Source organism: Melanotaenia boesemani, chromosome 5 (genome assembly GCF_017639745.1).
Source record: "Melanotaenia boesemani isolate fMelBoe1 chromosome 5, fMelBoe1.pri, whole genome shotgun sequence".
Classification (NCBI taxonomy): domain Eukaryota; kingdom Metazoa; phylum Chordata; class Actinopteri; order Atheriniformes; family Melanotaeniidae; genus Melanotaenia; species Melanotaenia boesemani.
In genome coordinates, this window is record NC_055686.1 from 7214343 (window position 1) to 7233313 (window position 18971).

Here is an 18971-nt window from a genome sequence, read left to right on the forward strand (position 1 = left end):
TGTGTCTTGCTAAGGAGAGGGGTTGAGGATGTGCTTGGTATGGATGGCAGAGCAGGCCAGCTGGTTGCATAGCTAATCTCAGCAAATTGGGCCCTTCCTGTTACTCGTCCTCCCATTTCCCTGTGATATGATTTATTCTTTGGCTTTGCACCAAGAGCATTCCAGGGAGGACTATCAGTGAAAGAGTCTACTATCTTGTACATTGTTCTCCTTTTTCTTTCCAGCTAAGTTTGTGCTAATTAGCTGTGTGTTAGCGAGATCTTGTACACTGTTTTGTATTAAAGTTGTTTTCTTTCCACACAATCCATTTACTTTTACATTTACCTTGAGCTGTTGAATCTTTGTTTTCAACATCATCTGATCTTCTGTAGAAGTTTGTAATAGTCTTCTGTAGAGAAGGGAGGCATCTTACAGCTAGTTAGCTTTAGCTCCTCAGTAACTGTAGATAAAGCTTCGGCTAGTTGTGCGTCACACTGAAATGACTCTGACAATATTGTAAGAGTCTTAAAAAAATAATAGTATCCAACCAAATCTACCACAAAATGCAGTCCCAGTGATTAATGAGTATCCAGGAGTCATTGCTCACAGATTTTGAGTAGAAAAATATGAATATTGCCAGAAAAATGCAAGCAGAGGGGAGAGCGAAGCAGCAAAGCATCAGCAGGGGACAGAAGCAGGAAGCAGTCTGTACTGTATCAACAGAAAGAACCAGTGCTTACAAATAATTACTGTTAACTAACCTTCTCTTGGATAAATGCCAAATGTCCAATGGTCAGTAAATGCAGCATGTAATGTATTTCTATATGTTGTTCTAAATCATCTTTACCATAAATCATAATTCAGAATTCATATATCATCTCACCATCTGTCTCCATGGTGGTAATATCTGTCATAAAACCAGTAGTTGTGACGACGGAAGTTAAACAGCCAACATTGATGAAAAAACTCTGATAAAACAGATGATCTGAATAAAAACAGGTTTTTCCTTTTATCATTGAAATGTGAGTGTTTGTGCAGCAGTGATAAAAGTCCTACAGCAGTATCACCTAAGCTAAACATCTGTTGATAAAATACATCATTGGCCGTTTTTCTTGTTGATCTCTTTAGTTGTAATAATCAGTTCAATATTTCATAAAATTTAGACCTAAAAAGGTCTAATTTGTATAAACCCTGTTTACCACCAGTCAAATACTGTGTTAGAGAAGGTCCTGCCAAAAACAATACTTTGGTGTAAATATGAGACAGTGAACCATGAACTGCTAGTTTCCTCCTTCTTAGCTGAACAATAAACAAATGCAACAAAAGAGAAAAGCCGATCAGCTGATAACCGACAGCTGTCATGATTTATGGAACAATGTGAGGAGAAGGAGGAAGCAGCTGCTGAACAAACAGAGACAAACAGAGAACCACTAGAACAGATGTGTTGGTGCAAAACACAGTATAAGTTAATAAAAAAATAGATAAAAAAAAAAAAAAAAATATGGGAAAAGTGCGAGTGTTGAACCCTCTCACCAGAAATAAAACACCCTCATTCTCCACAGAGGTGACATCCATGGGTTGCTCCATTAATGTTGAGTTTATTCTCAAATCCATCCAGAGCCAGCCGGCTCATCTTTTCCACCTCGTCTCTCCACATCCCACCGTCATAACAGAGAAAAGACAGAAGTATCCGACTTGTCATGCCGCGTATGCGTTAATTGTGTTAAAAATATTAATAATTTTTTGACAGCCCTAGTGCAAATAGAATGGAATTAGTTTCAACTTTAGTTTTCCAGCTCTTCTTCAACCCATTACTAATGCATGTTCTCACAGGCAAGATAATCTTGACTCTTAAACTCCTAACGAAGAATCATATGATCTTAGTTATACGATATTAGTAAATACTTGACATTTGTTATTCTTGGGTTAAATAAAGATTTATTTTATACAAAAGGGAAAAAAATCTGAAAGGGGGGTTAGGGAAAGGACCTTGTGGTCAATCTTGTGTGACCTAACAATAATGTGAGTGGTCACCAAAGTGAGAATTAAAAAAAAAAAAAAAGGAGTAAAAAACTTGAAAGCTTTGGCAGCTCTGAAATGAACTGCTGCCTTCGTCTCTGTCTTTTTTTTAGTGTTGTGTCGGTCACGAACGATTTGTTCAGTATGAACTAATCCTTTATATGACTCGGGAGTAACGGGTCCTCTCAGTGAGCGATTCATTCATTTTCATGCGGTACCTCCTCTCGCCACATGGCAGGCAGCTGCATAAACTCAGTCAGTAGGTGAGGACAGGAAACAGAAATGATTCGTTCAGGACTCGCTCAGGTCCGTCCTCAGGTCCTCGTTCTTTTGTCACGTGACAGCCAGGCTGCTCAGGCATTTGTGACAGACAGCTGGGGCTGCACGGTCTCGGTCTCGTTCTCATTCATCATTCAGGCTGTTTGGCGAGCAGTACGTTCGCTCTCGGATTGGTCTCTCTAATTCTTCTCTCTGTCACGTGACAGGCAACTCGGTCACTGAACGGGTCTTCCTTCGTTCGTTCACAGCTCAAGCTGTATCAAGCTCAGCAGTACGTTCGCTCTCGGCTCGGTCTCTTGTTCATTTGTCACGTGATAGCTACGGAGTCACTGTTGCGCTGTTAAACAATGGCAGGGAGGATGTAGGACACAAATCACTTTATTGTGGTGTGTATTTGCTTCCCTACATTTTCACATGGTTTAAATTGCTTGTGGCATTACCAGTAGTTTTGTTGCCTTCAGTATTTACTGCTTGAGAATCGCGGACTTTTTTACAACGCCACCTGCTGTAAAAATGAAGGACATGATTCGTTCAAGATTCTTTCACTTTACTGTTCAAGAGTAAAAGACCTGGGTTAGTGAAAAGAGTCGAACTTAGCATCACTACTTTTTTTGTGAGCCACTTTAGTATATATGCTTCATTTTGATTTATCTCTTTTACCATTTGTTTGTTGTTTGTATTTTGATTTTGTGTACCGTTTTCATTTCCACATACATGCAGCATGATACGTAACATGCCCATATAGTGCAGACTGAAGGGGTCAAAACATGACTAATTGGTCAAATCAGACATTCCAATGCTACTATTGTGAAGAGATTTTTATTGAAAAAAGGAGTATGGGGAAAACAATATGAAGAAGACATTTTGGGGCCTGGGGCTCCAGGCAAATGCCTGGTTTGCCTAATAGTACAGCCCACCTCTCACACCAGGAGACGTGGAGGGAGCCATACGAGGACAAAAATCCAGCAGCAGGACCCCTTCCTGCTCCTTTGTGCAGGTGGAACAGGAGGAGCACTACCAGAGTCCTCAACAATGACCTCCAGCAGCCACTAATGTGCATGTTTCAGCTCAAACTGTCAGAAACAGACTTCATGAGGGTGGTATAAGGGCCCCATGTCCACATGTAGGGCCTGTGCTCACAGCCCAACATTTTGCAGCCCAATTGGCATTTCCCGGAGACCACCAAGATTTGTTGGATGGCCTTTTGCTCACTGTGCTGTTCAAGGATGAGGTCATGTTTGCACTAAGCACATGCAACTGACGTGAGAGAGTTTGGAGATGTCATGGAAAACGTTCTGCTGCCTGTAACATCCTCCAGTGTCACTGGTTTGGCAGTGGGTCAGTGATGGTCAGGGGAGGCATACTGATGGAGGGCCACAGAGAACATCCATGTTTCATCCACCACCACCACATCCACCACAGACTATCCAGGGGTTGATTGATGCCCTGATCCAGGTCCGGGAGGAGATCCCTCAAGAAAACATCCTTGGTCTCATCAGGAGCTCAGACGTTGTAGGGAGTTCATACAGGCAGTTCACACTCAATTTCAATCTTATTTTTGTTAATTAAACAGCAGAACAAGTCGACACTAAAATGGTGGTCAGCACTGGTTGTAAAAGAAAAAATTACACAGCTCAACTTTTTTGTGTTTGTAGGTCAACAAAAAATATAAAAATGAAAGCGCTATACTGGGTTTTCTAGGGAGGGAAAAAAATTATCATATTTGCAGCAGTTAGTCCTGAGTGATGGCTGTATATCCTCCATCTCCACTTCTTTGTGGTCCGTCAGATGCTCAGATGTATGCATCCTTATAAAGTCTTCCGTTGCTGACTCGTTACGTTTCATGATTCCATCTGGATGAATAGAAAAAGCAAAATGATTAGAAATTTGGAAAGGCAAAAACATGTTGCTGTGGCATCCACAAGCAATGCTGGTATAATACCAAACCATCTCAGCAAATGTTAAGATAGTCATGGCAGACATTTGGCATGATTTTTTTTTTATTATTATTTCAAGCATTATAGCAGCAAGACAGTTGGCATTGTATTTTACAGTTTTTGCCAGTCGTTTTCACACTTGTCTCAACAATGTCCACTTTTTCAAAACTCTCCAATTTGATTTACTAACACATGGGAGCACAACAGTAAACATTCACTGACTAGCTTGCTAGTAGCCTGAGAGTGTAGTTTGAATTTCAGGTGCCAACGTTTTGACTGAGCATAACCGCCAGGTGACTGAGAAGTAACTGCTGACTGACCACGTCACTTTTTTGCATCTACTAAATGCTTACATGTAAATGTATTTTTAGACACTGGTAAGTCATTTTCAAGATTCATTCCAGTTCAGTTTCAATGCTGAAGGGAATAGCTGTATGACAGTTGTAGCCAGAGCAGGTTTTAGGTAGTTTAAGACAACAAATCGAAAACACCTGACATTATAAATACCCAATTACACATACAGTAAACTGACGTTGACTGAAATCACCTTCAGCTTCTGAGCAGATTGGAATGAACAGTTGCTTTACTGGTTTAAATGATACGGGTTGTGTTTAACTCAGCCCACTAATTTCACACATATTAAATTTCAGCAAAAGACTGTGGCACAGATTGTCTTTAAAGAGGGTGCAGAGCACACTGATGTCGGTTATAGCCAGATGGTTACCACAAACTGCAGTCCGAAATCCCAATATAAATCAGTACAGAAAAATGTAAAGTAAAATATGTTCTAAAAAAAAAACAAAAAAAAAAAAACAATTCAAAAATAATGTTGAATCAATTAATTGTGTTGATGACAAGTTTGATAGTATTTGTCTTAAATGAAAAAATGCGGCATTCATGTCAATTTCATGACCTCCAAAAAAGTTACCGAGCACTATGGTTAGACGTCAAAATAGCAGACCTGTTTTTCACATCCAGAATTGGTCGTGGACCGACAGACGCAATATATACGTGATCTGCATGTCCATCAGACATCTAATGTTTAGAGGGTGGTAGGGGATAAACATCGCACACAATATTGCTGGCAAAAAGAAAACTAGCTCCTCGTTTTCAGCCATTTGCTGTTTCCTTTTCATGGTAAGGTAGATTGGAAAAGGAAATATTGATTCACATTAAGTTTGAAGACAGAAAAGTTGATGCTGTCCGTCCTCATCAGAAACAGTGATAGTTTCTCACAGAAATGCAGAAAGTTAATTCATACATGGGGTTTGTTCATTTTGCAACAAGGGTCCCATTTAGTTAAAGCTGAACATAATGTGTCAAAGCTCTCCTCTGTTTGTCCACCAGGAGCTGCCTCCTCACCTGGAATCAGTTTGGCCGGACTTGATCAAAGCAGCAGCAGAGTGGTGTTACAGTGCCAGTCTGCAGGCTGGAATCCAGAACCTGAGCTGTTCTGGCTGGACGATGAGGAAAACCTCCTCTCTGCTGGTCCTGCAGAGACAGTCAGAGGTCCTGATGGTCTCTTTACTGTCAGCAGCAGAGTGACTGTGGAGAAGAGACACAACAACAGCTTCATGTGTAGAGTCCAACAGAAGAACATCAACCAGACCAGAGAGACACACATTCATGTTCCAGGTAGGAAAACCGTCCCTCTCATCATCCAACCATTAAGTTTCTGTGTTATTTACCAGTTTTATTATTTGATTTCAGATGATTTCTTCTATGTCCCGTTTGACTGCACTGCTTCTATCAGCTTTAACGTGGTTTTCTGCATCCTGGCCGTTCTTGGTGTGGCCGCTTTTATCTGGAGAAGGAGACAAAGCAGAAGCTGTAAGTTTAAATGGTTTAATGGTTTAACACTGAATCTCTGATATGATCTTCATCACATAATTATTCCATTAACTATACTCTAAACCAGTGTTTCTCAATCCTGGTCCTCGGGGACCACTGCCCTGCATGTTTTAGAGGTAACCATCTTTAACACACCTGACTCAAATGAATGGCTCGTTAGCAGGCTTGCAAAGAACTTCACAAGCAGTTCAATTAATTTGAATCAGGTGTGCTGGAGTTGGACAGAACTAAAACATGCAGGGCAGTGGTCCCCAAGGATCAGGATTGAGAAACACTGATCTAGACATAAAGTATTTATAATATTGATGCAATGACTCACACTTGGTGAAATGTTTGTTTCCACAGTGAAGAAGAAACCTGATGAACAACAGCAGCTTTTGGAAGAGTTAAACAGAAAAAAATTGGCTGAAAGCAGGTCTAAACTAGAGCAGGGTCTGAGAAGCCTGGAGCAGGCGATCGATGCTCTGGTGGACATAAAAGACGAACTGGAGAAGCAGAGCAAGAAACTAATTGAACAAAGAAACCAGGCAGAGAAAGAGGCTGAAGAGAATGAGATGAAGATTAAAGCCGTGGATGATGAAGTAAAACAGAAAGATGGAGATAAAATAGTCAACAAAGCACAAGGTTACATAAAACTGAAAGAGATCATGCTTGAGGGCAAACATAAACTAGAAGAGAAAATGAAAGATCAGCAAGAGTTTCAAGTGAACACAGAGATTCTAGTTAAGAAGGCATGTGATGTGTGTAAGAGCATGACTGAAATGAAAAAGGAACTAGAGAGTGTTGTGGACAAAATAAAAAAACAAATGGAGGAGATGGAGACATCTTCATAGAAAGACACAAAACCAGTCATTTAAAAAAAAGTTTACACTTAATACATATGCATACATATATATATATAAATTTCTTTAAAACCTTTTTCCAGCATGAAATCCTGGTATTTTCTCTAGTTTAAGGCTGTTGAGTCGGTTTTCAAAGACAATGTCCTGCAGGTTTTGGATCTTTCCTGCTGCAGCACCTGAATCAGATTGATGGTTCAACACTGGGCAGAACTTGACAACAAGCTGTTGTGGAGGAGAGAAATTTTATCTGGATCAGGTGTGTTGAAGCAGGGAGACATCTAAAACCTGCAGGACTGCAGCCCTTGAGGACCAGAGCTGGACACCCCTGTTCTAGTTGTATTGTAAGGTACCTCACTATAATAAGGTAAAACTTTTGTGTTGGTGGCTGCAACCCACACAAACAACTGGCTCATCAGCAAATGTACATTTAGATAAAAATTAATTTTGTATTATTAAGATTATTATTCACCTCTTGAGGATGGTTACAGTGATGCTTCAGTTAGTAATAACAGCGCATACGTCTACAATCATAACTAAAAAAAATATCTCATAATTAAAGTTAAGTAATGGCCACAATATGTCAATCAGATGAGCAATTTTACTCCTAACTCTGGTCCATTTTCATTTTTTTTTTATTTAATTAGCAACATGTCTTACCATTACATGACATTTTGTTATAAAAACACAGAGATTAATATGTACATATTAATATAAACCTCTTTGTTAGTGCAGGTTTCTTCAGATATATGAGAAAAGCTTTTAGTTTTTATTTTAAACTTTCATTGTGTTTGAGTGTAGACAGAAATCATTCAGGTTCTAAAATGTAAATGATCACAACAGGACAAAAATGAACATGTTATATGCAAAGGTGAATATTATTGTGGTTTCTTTTAACAAATTTCATTTTTTTTTTGTATCTGTTCTTTTTTCTGATTTCTAAATGTAATTAATAATTATATATTTTTTAAATTAAACAACTTTTATTTTATAACCCTTCTGATCAAATTAACAAAAAAAAAAAAAAAAAAAGTCAACAGATTAGATGGAATAAAAGATTTTATGCATGATTGTGAGTGACCGAGGCCAAGGATGACGAGCGCACAGGACATTTTTTTTTTTTTTAATCTTTTGACATTTAATTTTACCAAAAACAACAAAAATATAAATTCCAAAATAAAAGTTCTGGGCCCATAAAAGAGGTCAACTAAACGATCAACTAAACCAGACCGAACTCAATGTGTGTAGCAGCCTAGGCAGCCATCACAATGATGAATTTGTTTTTCATATTTTTGGTTCAAACTTTTGTTACATTTCCTTTATTAAAAACCTAAAATTTCTCATTTGGAACAAAGAAATGTGCAAGTATGACTCATACACCAGCTCTACACTTTACTGTTATGAGGAAACATTTACTGAGACCAGAACCTGCCAGAGTTCACAGTTGATGCTGTCAGCTGGAAGCAAGGACAAAGCCATAAGAAAGCAGGAAACCTTGATGGAGATGTAAAGACGGAGGGTGTTCGAATGCCAGCCATCTACAAGCGCTGCTGCAGCCAGAAGAACCAAAGCAGAAGAGGAGGCTCTGGCCAGAAGGAGGCATGCGGCCAAAAAACGAAAGCGAGCTTGTGAAACCCTTGTTCAGGCTAAGAAGAAATAAATAAATAAATAAATGTTTTCCAGTATAATGTCATGTCTGTCTGTGGTTCTTTTGTTAGAAGCGTTGTCCAGTGAGTCGCCCCGAGCCACTCATTCTCCACCGCTGGACACTGTCACCTTTTTTTCTCTGAGTAGTTTGCAGGTCTGTGAGTTCATTAGGTTGACCATTCTGTGGTCTTGCTGTTCACTTTTCATTTACAAAAAAAAAAAAAAATCAATGGTTCTGTGTTACTTATTTAAAATAAAATGTAATACTTGATTACTGAATAATGGACATTTTATTCATTTCTTCCCACCTGTGATGCCAGTTTGACCTGCCCACCATTGAGTGGTGCAATATAAATGATGATATTCCATAAATAAGTAAAATTAGTGGTACTGAGTTGGTGTGAAGTTAACTAACAAGGTGAAACACAGAATTGGGTGATAATGTTTTGATACATGCTTTACAACCAGTCAAACCAAAAAAGGGAACATTAAGCTTAAAAGTAGCAACAGAAAACTAGAAGAGCTACTAGAAAACACAGAACTGAAAGATTAGTTTTATAAAAAATACTTTTACCCCCCACCTCTGAAATCAAAACTTCATCCCTGTCTGCAAGATTTGGTATTGATCCAATACCCAGTAATTACAGGGCTAGCATCATCAATACTTTTTAAAATGTTGTCAAAATGAACGCATTATTCCAAAGAGATTATTCCATAGAATTAATGCATACACTTTTAAACATATAAATCATCATCTTGAGAGAGGCTGATTTATGGGATGTGGTTGCCTTGTCAGAGCAGTGAACCGAAAAACCACTTTATCATCCTTATTTATGAAGATTCTGACAGGTTCAACCCTGATATTAAAGTATTGATGTCACATTGATATCAATGGTGTCAATATTGTCAATATTTGGATCGATCGGCCCAACGCTGAAGCCACCCTAAATAATTTAGTGATCCCCCTTCATTTAAAAGATTTTTTTTTTTAAAAACTACTGACATATTCAATATAAATTGGCTAGAATATGAATTTAAATAAATAATCATATAACTGGTTAAATATCATAAATCTGCCACTTTCCCCTCACTTCATAGAGAGCCTCTTCAGTACATCGTTCATTCAATCCATTCCCCTTGTTCATGTAGAGAATGCCCACATCCCTGAAAACCCACTCCATGTTTTCCCTGTGACCTTGCTTGCACTCTACCTGCAGCTGTGCCTCTGAACAGTATTAGAAGAACGTGAATGGATTGATGAAGAGTGGATATAAAAAAGTTTTTCAAGAAAGTAAGTAGGCCTATTCATCACTGCTGGTAGTAACAATTAGTTAGCACGAGCCCCCAGGTGACAGCAGAAAGTCCCATGTAATACATAAACCAATGCTTCGTGTTTGACAAATAAAAACCTGGCTTGCACGTTACATACAATCTCTGGAGACGTCTTATCTTTGTTGTTTTGTGGTCAAAAGTTACATTTCAATTCTAAAAGAACGCTGCTAATTAGCAAGCTAGTTAGCCTGAAATGCATTATGAAGGCCCCACTCTTTCTACCATATTATCTTCGGGGGGGACTTCCTTCTGGAGCATCAGCTGTGTTTCTTACTTTAGGCACGAGTACAGCATCTGTACTCTTTCATGTCGTCACACTTTTTACTTTAATTTCAATTCTCAAAAATTGGTAGCCTCAGATGGATCCATTTTAATCTCTAATGGAAGCCAAAAGTGTCTTATCATAATGAATGGACTTTCACTCCTTAATATAAATCTGTTCCAAAGATATGGACTGACAAATACAACATGGGCTTTTGTGACAACATCCCCATTGTGGGGTTGGTTGTCACAAATCTATTTCAATGAGAAAAAAAAGTAATCTAATAAAAAGTATATTTTATTGAAATATTTTATTTTAAAGATTCATTCTCTCTCTTTGTACCGCTTGTTCCATTACGGGTCCTGGGTAAGCTGGAGCCTATCCCAGCATTAACAGGTGAGAGGCAGGGTACACCCTGGACAGGTCACCAGTCCATCGCAGGGCCAACACATAGAGGACAAAACAACCATTCACACTCACACACACTCCTAGGGAGAATTTAATCTCCCTTTAATTTTAAAGAATTTAATTTAATATTTTAGTTGAAACAACTGTTTATTGAGGCTACAACCTCTCATCTATAAAGAACAGACACAATTACTTGAAAAGAAACAGAATAGAATGTGTATAAAAACATTACAACAGAACAGAAGAAAGGCTTGCCAAAATCTGGTATTTCTTTCACTTATACCATTAACTGGCTGAATAATTTTTGTACTTCAGTATCAGAATTAGAAAATCAGTATCAAGAACAATCAGATAATAACAATACCACAGAACAGAACTTGGCCCACAACCATATCTTCATTATTTCATTCACTCACTTTCCAAGTCACAGTTCTGACAAATACAGCGTCTGCTACCTGGTGTGCCTGCACAGAATGCACTGGACCCATGTCTCTTTGGGATGGCTGTTTGAAAATATCCCAGGCCAAAACTGAACAGACCCAAAGTTAAAGTATCATTTCAAATAGAGAACATAAAACAGTGCTGATTGGTCAGGGGTACAGAAAGCTGGGGGGGACTTGAAAAAAAATCTAAGAAAAAGCAGCCTCAGGCCACATGTTTGCTAAAATATTTTTTCCTCACATAACCACCAATTAGTCTGGCTCCCATCGTCCATGAAACTTCTACATTTATTCAGGATGTTAACCAGATACAACCAGTTCTCAAATACTGACAGACTATCTACCACACAAGCAGGTGCACTGTAAAAGTCAATGATTTTAATGTACTCTTTAATTTTGCATTATGTAATTACTTTATATATAAAGGGGGTAGTCTCATGGTGGGGGTGGTGCCCCACATTAACAGACCACAGCTGTTAAATACACAAACATATGATTCACTTATAAATGGTCATCAGTAGTAATTTTAATCTGTTCTGACCCTTTATTTAGTTCTAAATGTTCTTTAAAATATTTATATAATAAAATACTTTAACATTTCTATAAATATTCTATCAAAACATACTTTATTTTCCCTGTGTATATATCTATATATATATATATATATATATATATAGTTGTTAGATTTTTCTCACAGATTGATGCCCAATGGGAAAATATTTATATTACTTTAAAAAAATTGCTAAAAAAAAACCATGTAAATACAAATAAAAATTTGTCATTTAAAAGTTCTCTATGAAGTTATTCTTCATAGAACTGAATGAAAATGTTGTAACAGTTAGTTTTATACCATATACTCTAAGGCACCTGCTTTTCATCGTTGTTCTTACATTTAAAATCTTCAGATTTAATTTCCCCCTCAGATTATCTCCCCCTTTACGGTTAAAGAACATTTTTTGTACGGGGTCGGTTAATGAATTATTTGTAGCTTTTCTAGTTTTTATTATTGCTGTTTGTAACTTCCCAAATAGTAGGTTTCAATGTTCCCTATATCCAACGTTGCAGACGACCCTTATTGCTTTTTTTATTATATGTTTAACGGTTGTAGAGAACTCTTGTGTTTCCCCAAAGCTCAACACAAAAGTTTAGAATCAATTAAATTACAACTGTTGCTTTTGTAAATGAGTCATGTACAAAGGAAACAAAAAATTGGTCCTTACTGAAACTGACATGACTTGTATAAATGTAGAAATTTCCTTTGTGTTCTCATTTCAGCTGATTTGGTTGCAGCGGTGTCTGCAGTGTCTCTCTACATCTTCTTTTTTAACATTGTGTTTGGTTTCATAACTCCTTGTTATATGCATAAGAGGAAAGGTAAGTTCTAGTTATCTGGTGTTTAGTGATTTGCCACATGATCGGTTTACAGATTTTGATACCAAATATCTAATCTTTTTAGCCCCAAAACATAATAGTCCAAGTCAGGTTTTAAGGTTTTATGGGCAATGATGCACAGTCAGTAATATTAGGAAGGTACAGTTAGACAGACATCACAATTTAGCCTAAATAGAACTGGGGCAATTAAGCTATGAGGCTGACGATAAGTAAAATTTTTGGAGACAGTTTTAATTTAATGCAACAACTTATTTGCCTCCAATGCACCATGCAAACTGATTCAAATACCAAACAGGCTGACACTGTTAGTATCTGTTCTGGTTAATACAGCAGAATTGGAGAAGACAAAGTCTAAGCTGCAGAATGATTTGAAGATGAAAGAACAAGACCACAACGATGTCACAAATGCACTATCAGAGACGAAGACTAAACTGGAGACGTGGAAGAATGAACTCATGCAAGAACTGGAGGATGTGGAAAGCAAGATAAAAGAAAACAAAGAAAATCTTCAGTCTGTGGAGAAGGAAATAAGACAGAAAGAGACTGAGTTTGATAAACCTGCAGCTTTATTAATAGAGAAAGAAAACCTGTTGAAAGATCAGTGGGAACTGGATAAGACAAAGAAATATGTTGAGAGACAGTTACTGAAAACTGAGAAACTGATGGAGCCACTAGAGAACTGGATTATCAAAAAGACAAATACTTGAGTTACGTCATTACAACAGAGGAAAAGTTTTATAGATTAAGCTTCACGTAGTTTACAGCTACAACAAGGAACAGCTTTACATGTTAAAGACTGGAGAGTAAACATGGAGGATTAAACAGTAGAACCTAGAGAAGTCATGGAGAAAAAGCTGTTTCATGTACAAAACTACTTTTACTTTTTCACTTTACTGAAGTGACAGCTGAGCATGTGTTTTTCTAATTTATTTTTACTTCCAAGAACAGAAAAGTATGTCATCATTTTAAAAACTCATCTGATTTTATATCACATTTTTGTATTATAACTACCATAACTTTCACAATCAAGTTCTGCTTGTAATAAATATGTTAGACCCAAATGTCTGGCTTTGTTCTTTACTTTTGTAAAAATGTATTTGTTTGTTCATTAACCTATAAAACCCTGTTATATCCCCAGCTCTCCCGAGCCCTTTCACTTATATTGTCATTTTCTTAGAAACAGTAGTGTGTACATCTGTGTGGTAAATTGTGATGGATAGCTTACCCTTTAGGTCATTACATATGTTTTCCAGGCTTTTATATCCCATTTAGGAGGTTTATAATCCAGCCACAAAATGTAGTGTTAATTCAGGGAATCTACATTATAAATCTTTAATGAGTGATCCATGATGACATCGTTTTTATGACCTCTGCCAAGGTTCATGTGTTTGTGGTGTTGGTTGGTCTGTCTGTCTGTTAGCAACAAAACATGAAACATGATTAATCTTTAACATGAAATAAGGAACAAGTAATTAGATTTTGGGGGTGATCTGGATCACTGCTTGGATTTAAGTACAAACAATGTTTAGAAATGATTTTTAATCTACTTGTTGGTAAATACAAGACATTCAACATATCAGACAAGAAGAAATCAATGATTTATTTCATAGTAAATGAAGCTGTGCTGTAAAGTAAGGGGTAAAAAGCAGGCAAGGACAGAACTTCCACCAGTTTTATTGCAAATTACTCATGCATATTACCAAACACAACATTTAGGACACAGGGATACATTCTCTGAGGTACCAAGATGCTCCTAGACACCAAGAACATGTATTTGAACCTTAATATTGTGGAGCAATTCTTTATTGACTTTATTAAAGTCATTTTATTTTCTTCTGTTTGTTCATTTTTGTTTTGTTCTGAAAATATGACCAGGGCTTGAGGTGCTGAGGTTTATTCAGAATATTAAAACAAATAACACATTCTCCTTGTTTACATCTATTTTGTAGTTAACCTCTAAAAACCTGTTTCTTTATCAACTTTTATTTTTACGATGCTGCATTTTCTTAAAGTGTCCTATATGCAAAATGCACCAAACTGAACACACCTCATTGCACCTGGTCAAAGAACAATCCTTCTAACGACTGAAACCCACATGGTTAAATATTAACTTAGTTACTGTTTTCTGTGGTGTGGTAAATCCTGGTTTGAAATCACCTGGTTGTAGCTTCGTATGGTTTCTCTTTCTAACATTGTTTGGAATCATGACTTTTTCCTACAGCGAGGTAAAAGGCTCAAAACTTACAATAAAAAATCTGTAGAGGATGGTGAGTAAACATTTTAAGTTTCTTTTAAAACTTTATGAACAAAAAAATAATGACAGTAAAATCTGTTTATAGGTGCATGAAAAGTGACCAAGAATCAAAGTTCACACAGTTTTATCTGAGAACTTTGACCACACTGCTCACCGACACCAGTCGCTGATCAACTAAGGAGGTATTTGATCTTTTAAATCTTTTTCTATTCATGGTTTCTGTGTATCAAACTCATTATAACAACAAGATGAATAATGAGTAAAACACAGTTGCTGGTACACCACATTTGAGGTTTTCATTCTTGTGTTAACTGTAAAAGCTGTGATGGTTGAATCTGTAAACCAAACACAGATTACCACTAGTATTACATTAACTATTACATTTTGCTACTAAGAACTTTTTGTTTGTTATTCTTTCATGAAGACTTTTTATGTTAAAACGGTGGCTAATGAACCCACTGAAATTAGATTTAGTCATTTTGCCTTTTAATTCTGTTCTAAACCAGAAATCCACTTGGTTTCTTGTTTAATTCAACACGCTTTTTTTTTAATAATGAAATGTATTGTTTTGCTAAAAATGATAATTATTAAAGGCAAAGAAATTTACTTAAATAACATCAGAAGCGGAGATTGCCAAAAGTTTTTTTTAAGAGGCTTAATAAGAAATTTATTATTTATTTAGTCATAATTCATATATGTGTATATATATATATGTATATATATACATATATATATACACAGACGTGGACAAAATTGTTGGTACACTTCGGTTAATGAAAGAAAAACAATGGTCACAGAAATAACTTGAATCTGTCTAAAGTAATAATAAATTAAAAAAAAATATGAAATTTATCCAATTAAAGTCAGACATTGCTTTTCAACCATGCTTCAGAATTATTTTAAAAAATAAACTCATGAAACAGGCCTTGACAAAAATGATGGTACCCTTAACTTAATATTTTATTGCACAACCTTTTGAGGCAATCACTACAAACGATTCCTGTAACTGTCAATGAGACTTCTGCACCTCTCAGCAGGTATTTTGGCCCACTACTCATAAGCAAACTGCTCCAGTTTCTCAGGTTTGAAGGGTGTCTTTTCCAGACGGCATGTTTCAGCTCCTTCCAAAGATGCTTAATAGGATTTAGGTCAGGGCTCATAGAAGCCACTTTAGAATAGTCCAGTGTTTTCCTCTTAGCCATTCTTGGGTGTTTTTAGTTGTGTTTTGGGTCATTGTCCTGTTGCAAAACCCATGACCTGCAAGTGAGACCAAGCTTTCTGACACTGGCCAGCACATTTCTCTCTAGAATCTCTTGATAGTCTTGAGATTTCATTGTACCTGCACAGATTCAAGACACGCTGTGCCAGATGCAGCAAAACAGCCCCAGAACATAACAGAGCCTCCTCCATGTTTCACAGTAGGGACGGTGTTCTTTTCTTCATATGCTTCATTTTTCCATCTGTAAACATAGAGCTGATGAGCCTTGGCAAAAAGTTCCATTTTTGTCTCATCTGTCCATAGAACATTCTCCCAGAAGCTTTGTGGCTTGTCAACATGTAGTTTTGCTTTTTTGTGATTCGTTTTCAACAACGGTGTCCTCCTTGGTCGTCTCCCATTAAGTCCACTTTGGCTCAAACAATGAAGGATGGTGCGATCTGACACTGATGTTCCTTGAGCTCACCGTCAAGTTCACCGTTAATCTCTTTAGAAGTTTTTCTGGGCTCTTTTGTTACCATTCGTGTTATCCGACTCTTTGATTTGTCATCAATTTTCCTGCCGCGGCCACGTCCAGGGAGGTTGGCTACAGTCCCATGGATCTTAAATTTCTGAATAATATGTGCAGCTGTAGTCACAGGAACATCAAGCTGCTTTAAGATGGTCTTATAGCCTTTACCTTTAACATTTTGTCCTGGCCTGTTTCACGCATTTATTCTTTTAAATAATTCTGTTGAAGCATTGTTGAAAAGCAATGTCTTTCATTGGTTAAATTTCATAGAATTTTTATTTATTATTACTTTTGTCAGATTCAAGTATTTCTTTCATTAACCAAAGGGTACCAACAATTTTGTCCATGTCTGTATATATATATATATATATATATATATATATATATATATATATATATATATGTGTGTAAATAAATGTGTGAGCAGTTTTACATGCTACTGCTTATAGGGAAAAAAAAACAAAACTTATTTTTGCCATGTTTTGAATTCTACACTTTGTCTGTGAATGTTTAGGATATAAAGATGGCTCAGGTCCCAGAGAGATCATCTTTAATATCTTTACTCAGAAGCACTTCGGTTTTTGAGCACCTGTTGGGTTTCCTTCTCCTCACACACTTTTGTGAAGGTAACTTCCACACAAACACAGTGAAACAGACTGATGGTTGGAGTATAAAACAACATTAGTCATTATCAGACATCTGCATTTCTCTAAATTTGTTGTACTCACCTGTTTCTTCAGGTCAGTTGCAGAAGCCCATTCCATCCACAGTTACAGCGATGGTTGGTGATGACGTTGTTTTACCGTGCCAGCTGAAACCTCCCTATGATGCTGACAAGGTGACAGTAGAGTGGGGGAGACCTGACCTAGAACCCAGATTTGTGTATGTGTGGCACAGTATGAAGGAATATCTGTCTGACCAGAACACAGCCTTCAAGGGAAGAACATCGCTGTCCATCGACAAGATGAAGCAGGGGGATGTTTCACTGAAACTCTCTGACCTGAGATACTCTGATAATGGAAGATACAGATGCTACATTTCAAAAGAGAGAAGAGAAAACTTTGTCGATCTTATTGTTGGTAAGTAATTATGATAAATAAAGCTTGTAACATGCAGGGTTATAAACTTGCATTTGTATGCTGATATTAAAATGTGTGTGGGACCACTTTTGTTTTTTTTTTGTTTGTTTGTTTTGTTTTTATATATATATATATAGTTTTCGTTTAATGTGACTACATTGTTTTCTTTTAATATTATAACTGATAGTCTATTTTTAGATATAAGATGCTATTCCAATCTCTTCCATTTTCAGATTTTAGCATGAATCTGAAGTTGATTTCAGTGTATTTTAGGCATCCATCTTTCAAAGATCTATCAGACCACCCTGCATGTTAAAACATGACACTAAAGGGGATCCATCCATCCATCCATCCGTCTATTTTCTTCCGCTTTTCCATGGTCTAGTTGTGGGGCAGCTGCCTAAGCAGGGAAACCCAGACTCCCCTCTCTCTGGCCACATTTGCTAGCTTGTCCGGGTGAATCCCAAGGCGATATAGTCCTTCCAGCATGTTCTGGGTCTTCCCCGGGGTCTTTTTCCGGTGGAACGTGCCCAGCACACCTCACCAGGAAGGCGTCCTGACCACATGCCTGAGCCACCTCATCTGGCTCCTCTTGATGCAGAGGAGCAGCAACTCTACTCTGAGCCCCTCCTGGATCACCAAGCTTCTCACCTTATCTCTTAGGGAGAGGTTGGCCACCACACGGAGGATACTCCTTTCGGCCACTTGTATTCGCAGTCTTGTTCTTCAGTCACTACCCACAGCTCAAGACAATAGGTGAGGGTAACATAGATTGACTGGTAAATCGAGAGCTTTGCCTTTTGGCTCATAAATAGGAACCATCAATGTTAAAATGTTAGGGATTCTGACAAAGTGCCCACATGTAACAAACTGGAAAAGAAAATTGGCCTCATTCACCAACCATTCTTACAATAAGTTTGTTCCTAAATTCTTTTTTTACTTGTCCTGTCCAACATTATAGCAAACAAAATAATGGTCTGGTTGCAGAACAAACTTGCATTGCCAAGGGGAGGTTTATGGGTAGGCTTCTCTTGATAATCTGATTGATTTGTGTATTTATTTACTGTTATTTATTTACTTTGAATCATGGAATCGATGTAATCTTACTGGGCCTGACCAGAGGGGACAGAAACAGGAGCAAGACAGCAATAAGAAGCAAAAAGGAAAGCAGAAAGAAGAAAGAGGAAACAAAAACATAACAGATAGAAGCAATGTTAACCATCACCAAGACATCCAACTGCCCTGAGGGTGTCAGAGGAGAGCCCCAGCCAGAGCTCCCCGTAGTCATGGGGCACAGGCCCAGATCAGCATCCACCAACCCTGCCAGGGCAGCCTGAGCAAAGTGCCCAAAGAGTCCAGAGGCAACCCCCCCACCCCCTACCAGGCAGAGGGCCTGCACCACACCCAGGAGGACCAGGCCCCCAAGACAACCACCCACCGCAGGCCATCACCCGCCCTGATGTCCAGCCGCACACCCCAGGCACCAGGGTACCATCGACCACCCCCCCCATCTCCTACACCCTCAC

General features: G+C 37.8%; 2 protein-coding genes across 2 annotated transcripts in view; both read left to right on the forward strand.

Annotated features, from left to right (window-relative positions):
• The window catches only part of LOC121640308 (butyrophilin subfamily 3 member A2-like), a 66207-nt gene extending 59309 nt beyond the window's left edge, over nucleotides 1-6898 (forward strand). Inside the window, exon 5 of the mRNA XM_041986020.1 lies at nucleotides 6411-6898. Coding sequence (XP_041841954.1) covers nucleotides 6411-6898 — 488 coding nt within the window. The remainder of the gene's footprint in view (nucleotides 1-6410) is intronic.
• LOC121640310 overlaps nucleotides 1-18971 on the forward strand; it is a 39385-nt gene that overhangs the window by 7787 nt on the left and 12627 nt on the right. Inside the window, exons 2-4 of the mRNA XM_041986021.1 lie at nucleotides 14725-14821; nucleotides 16881-16992; nucleotides 17107-17445. Coding sequence (XP_041841955.1) covers nucleotides 16890-16992; nucleotides 17107-17445 — 442 coding nt within the window. The 5' untranslated portion in view covers nucleotides 14725-14821; nucleotides 16881-16889. The remainder of the gene's footprint in view (nucleotides 1-14724; nucleotides 14822-16880; nucleotides 16993-17106; nucleotides 17446-18971) is intronic.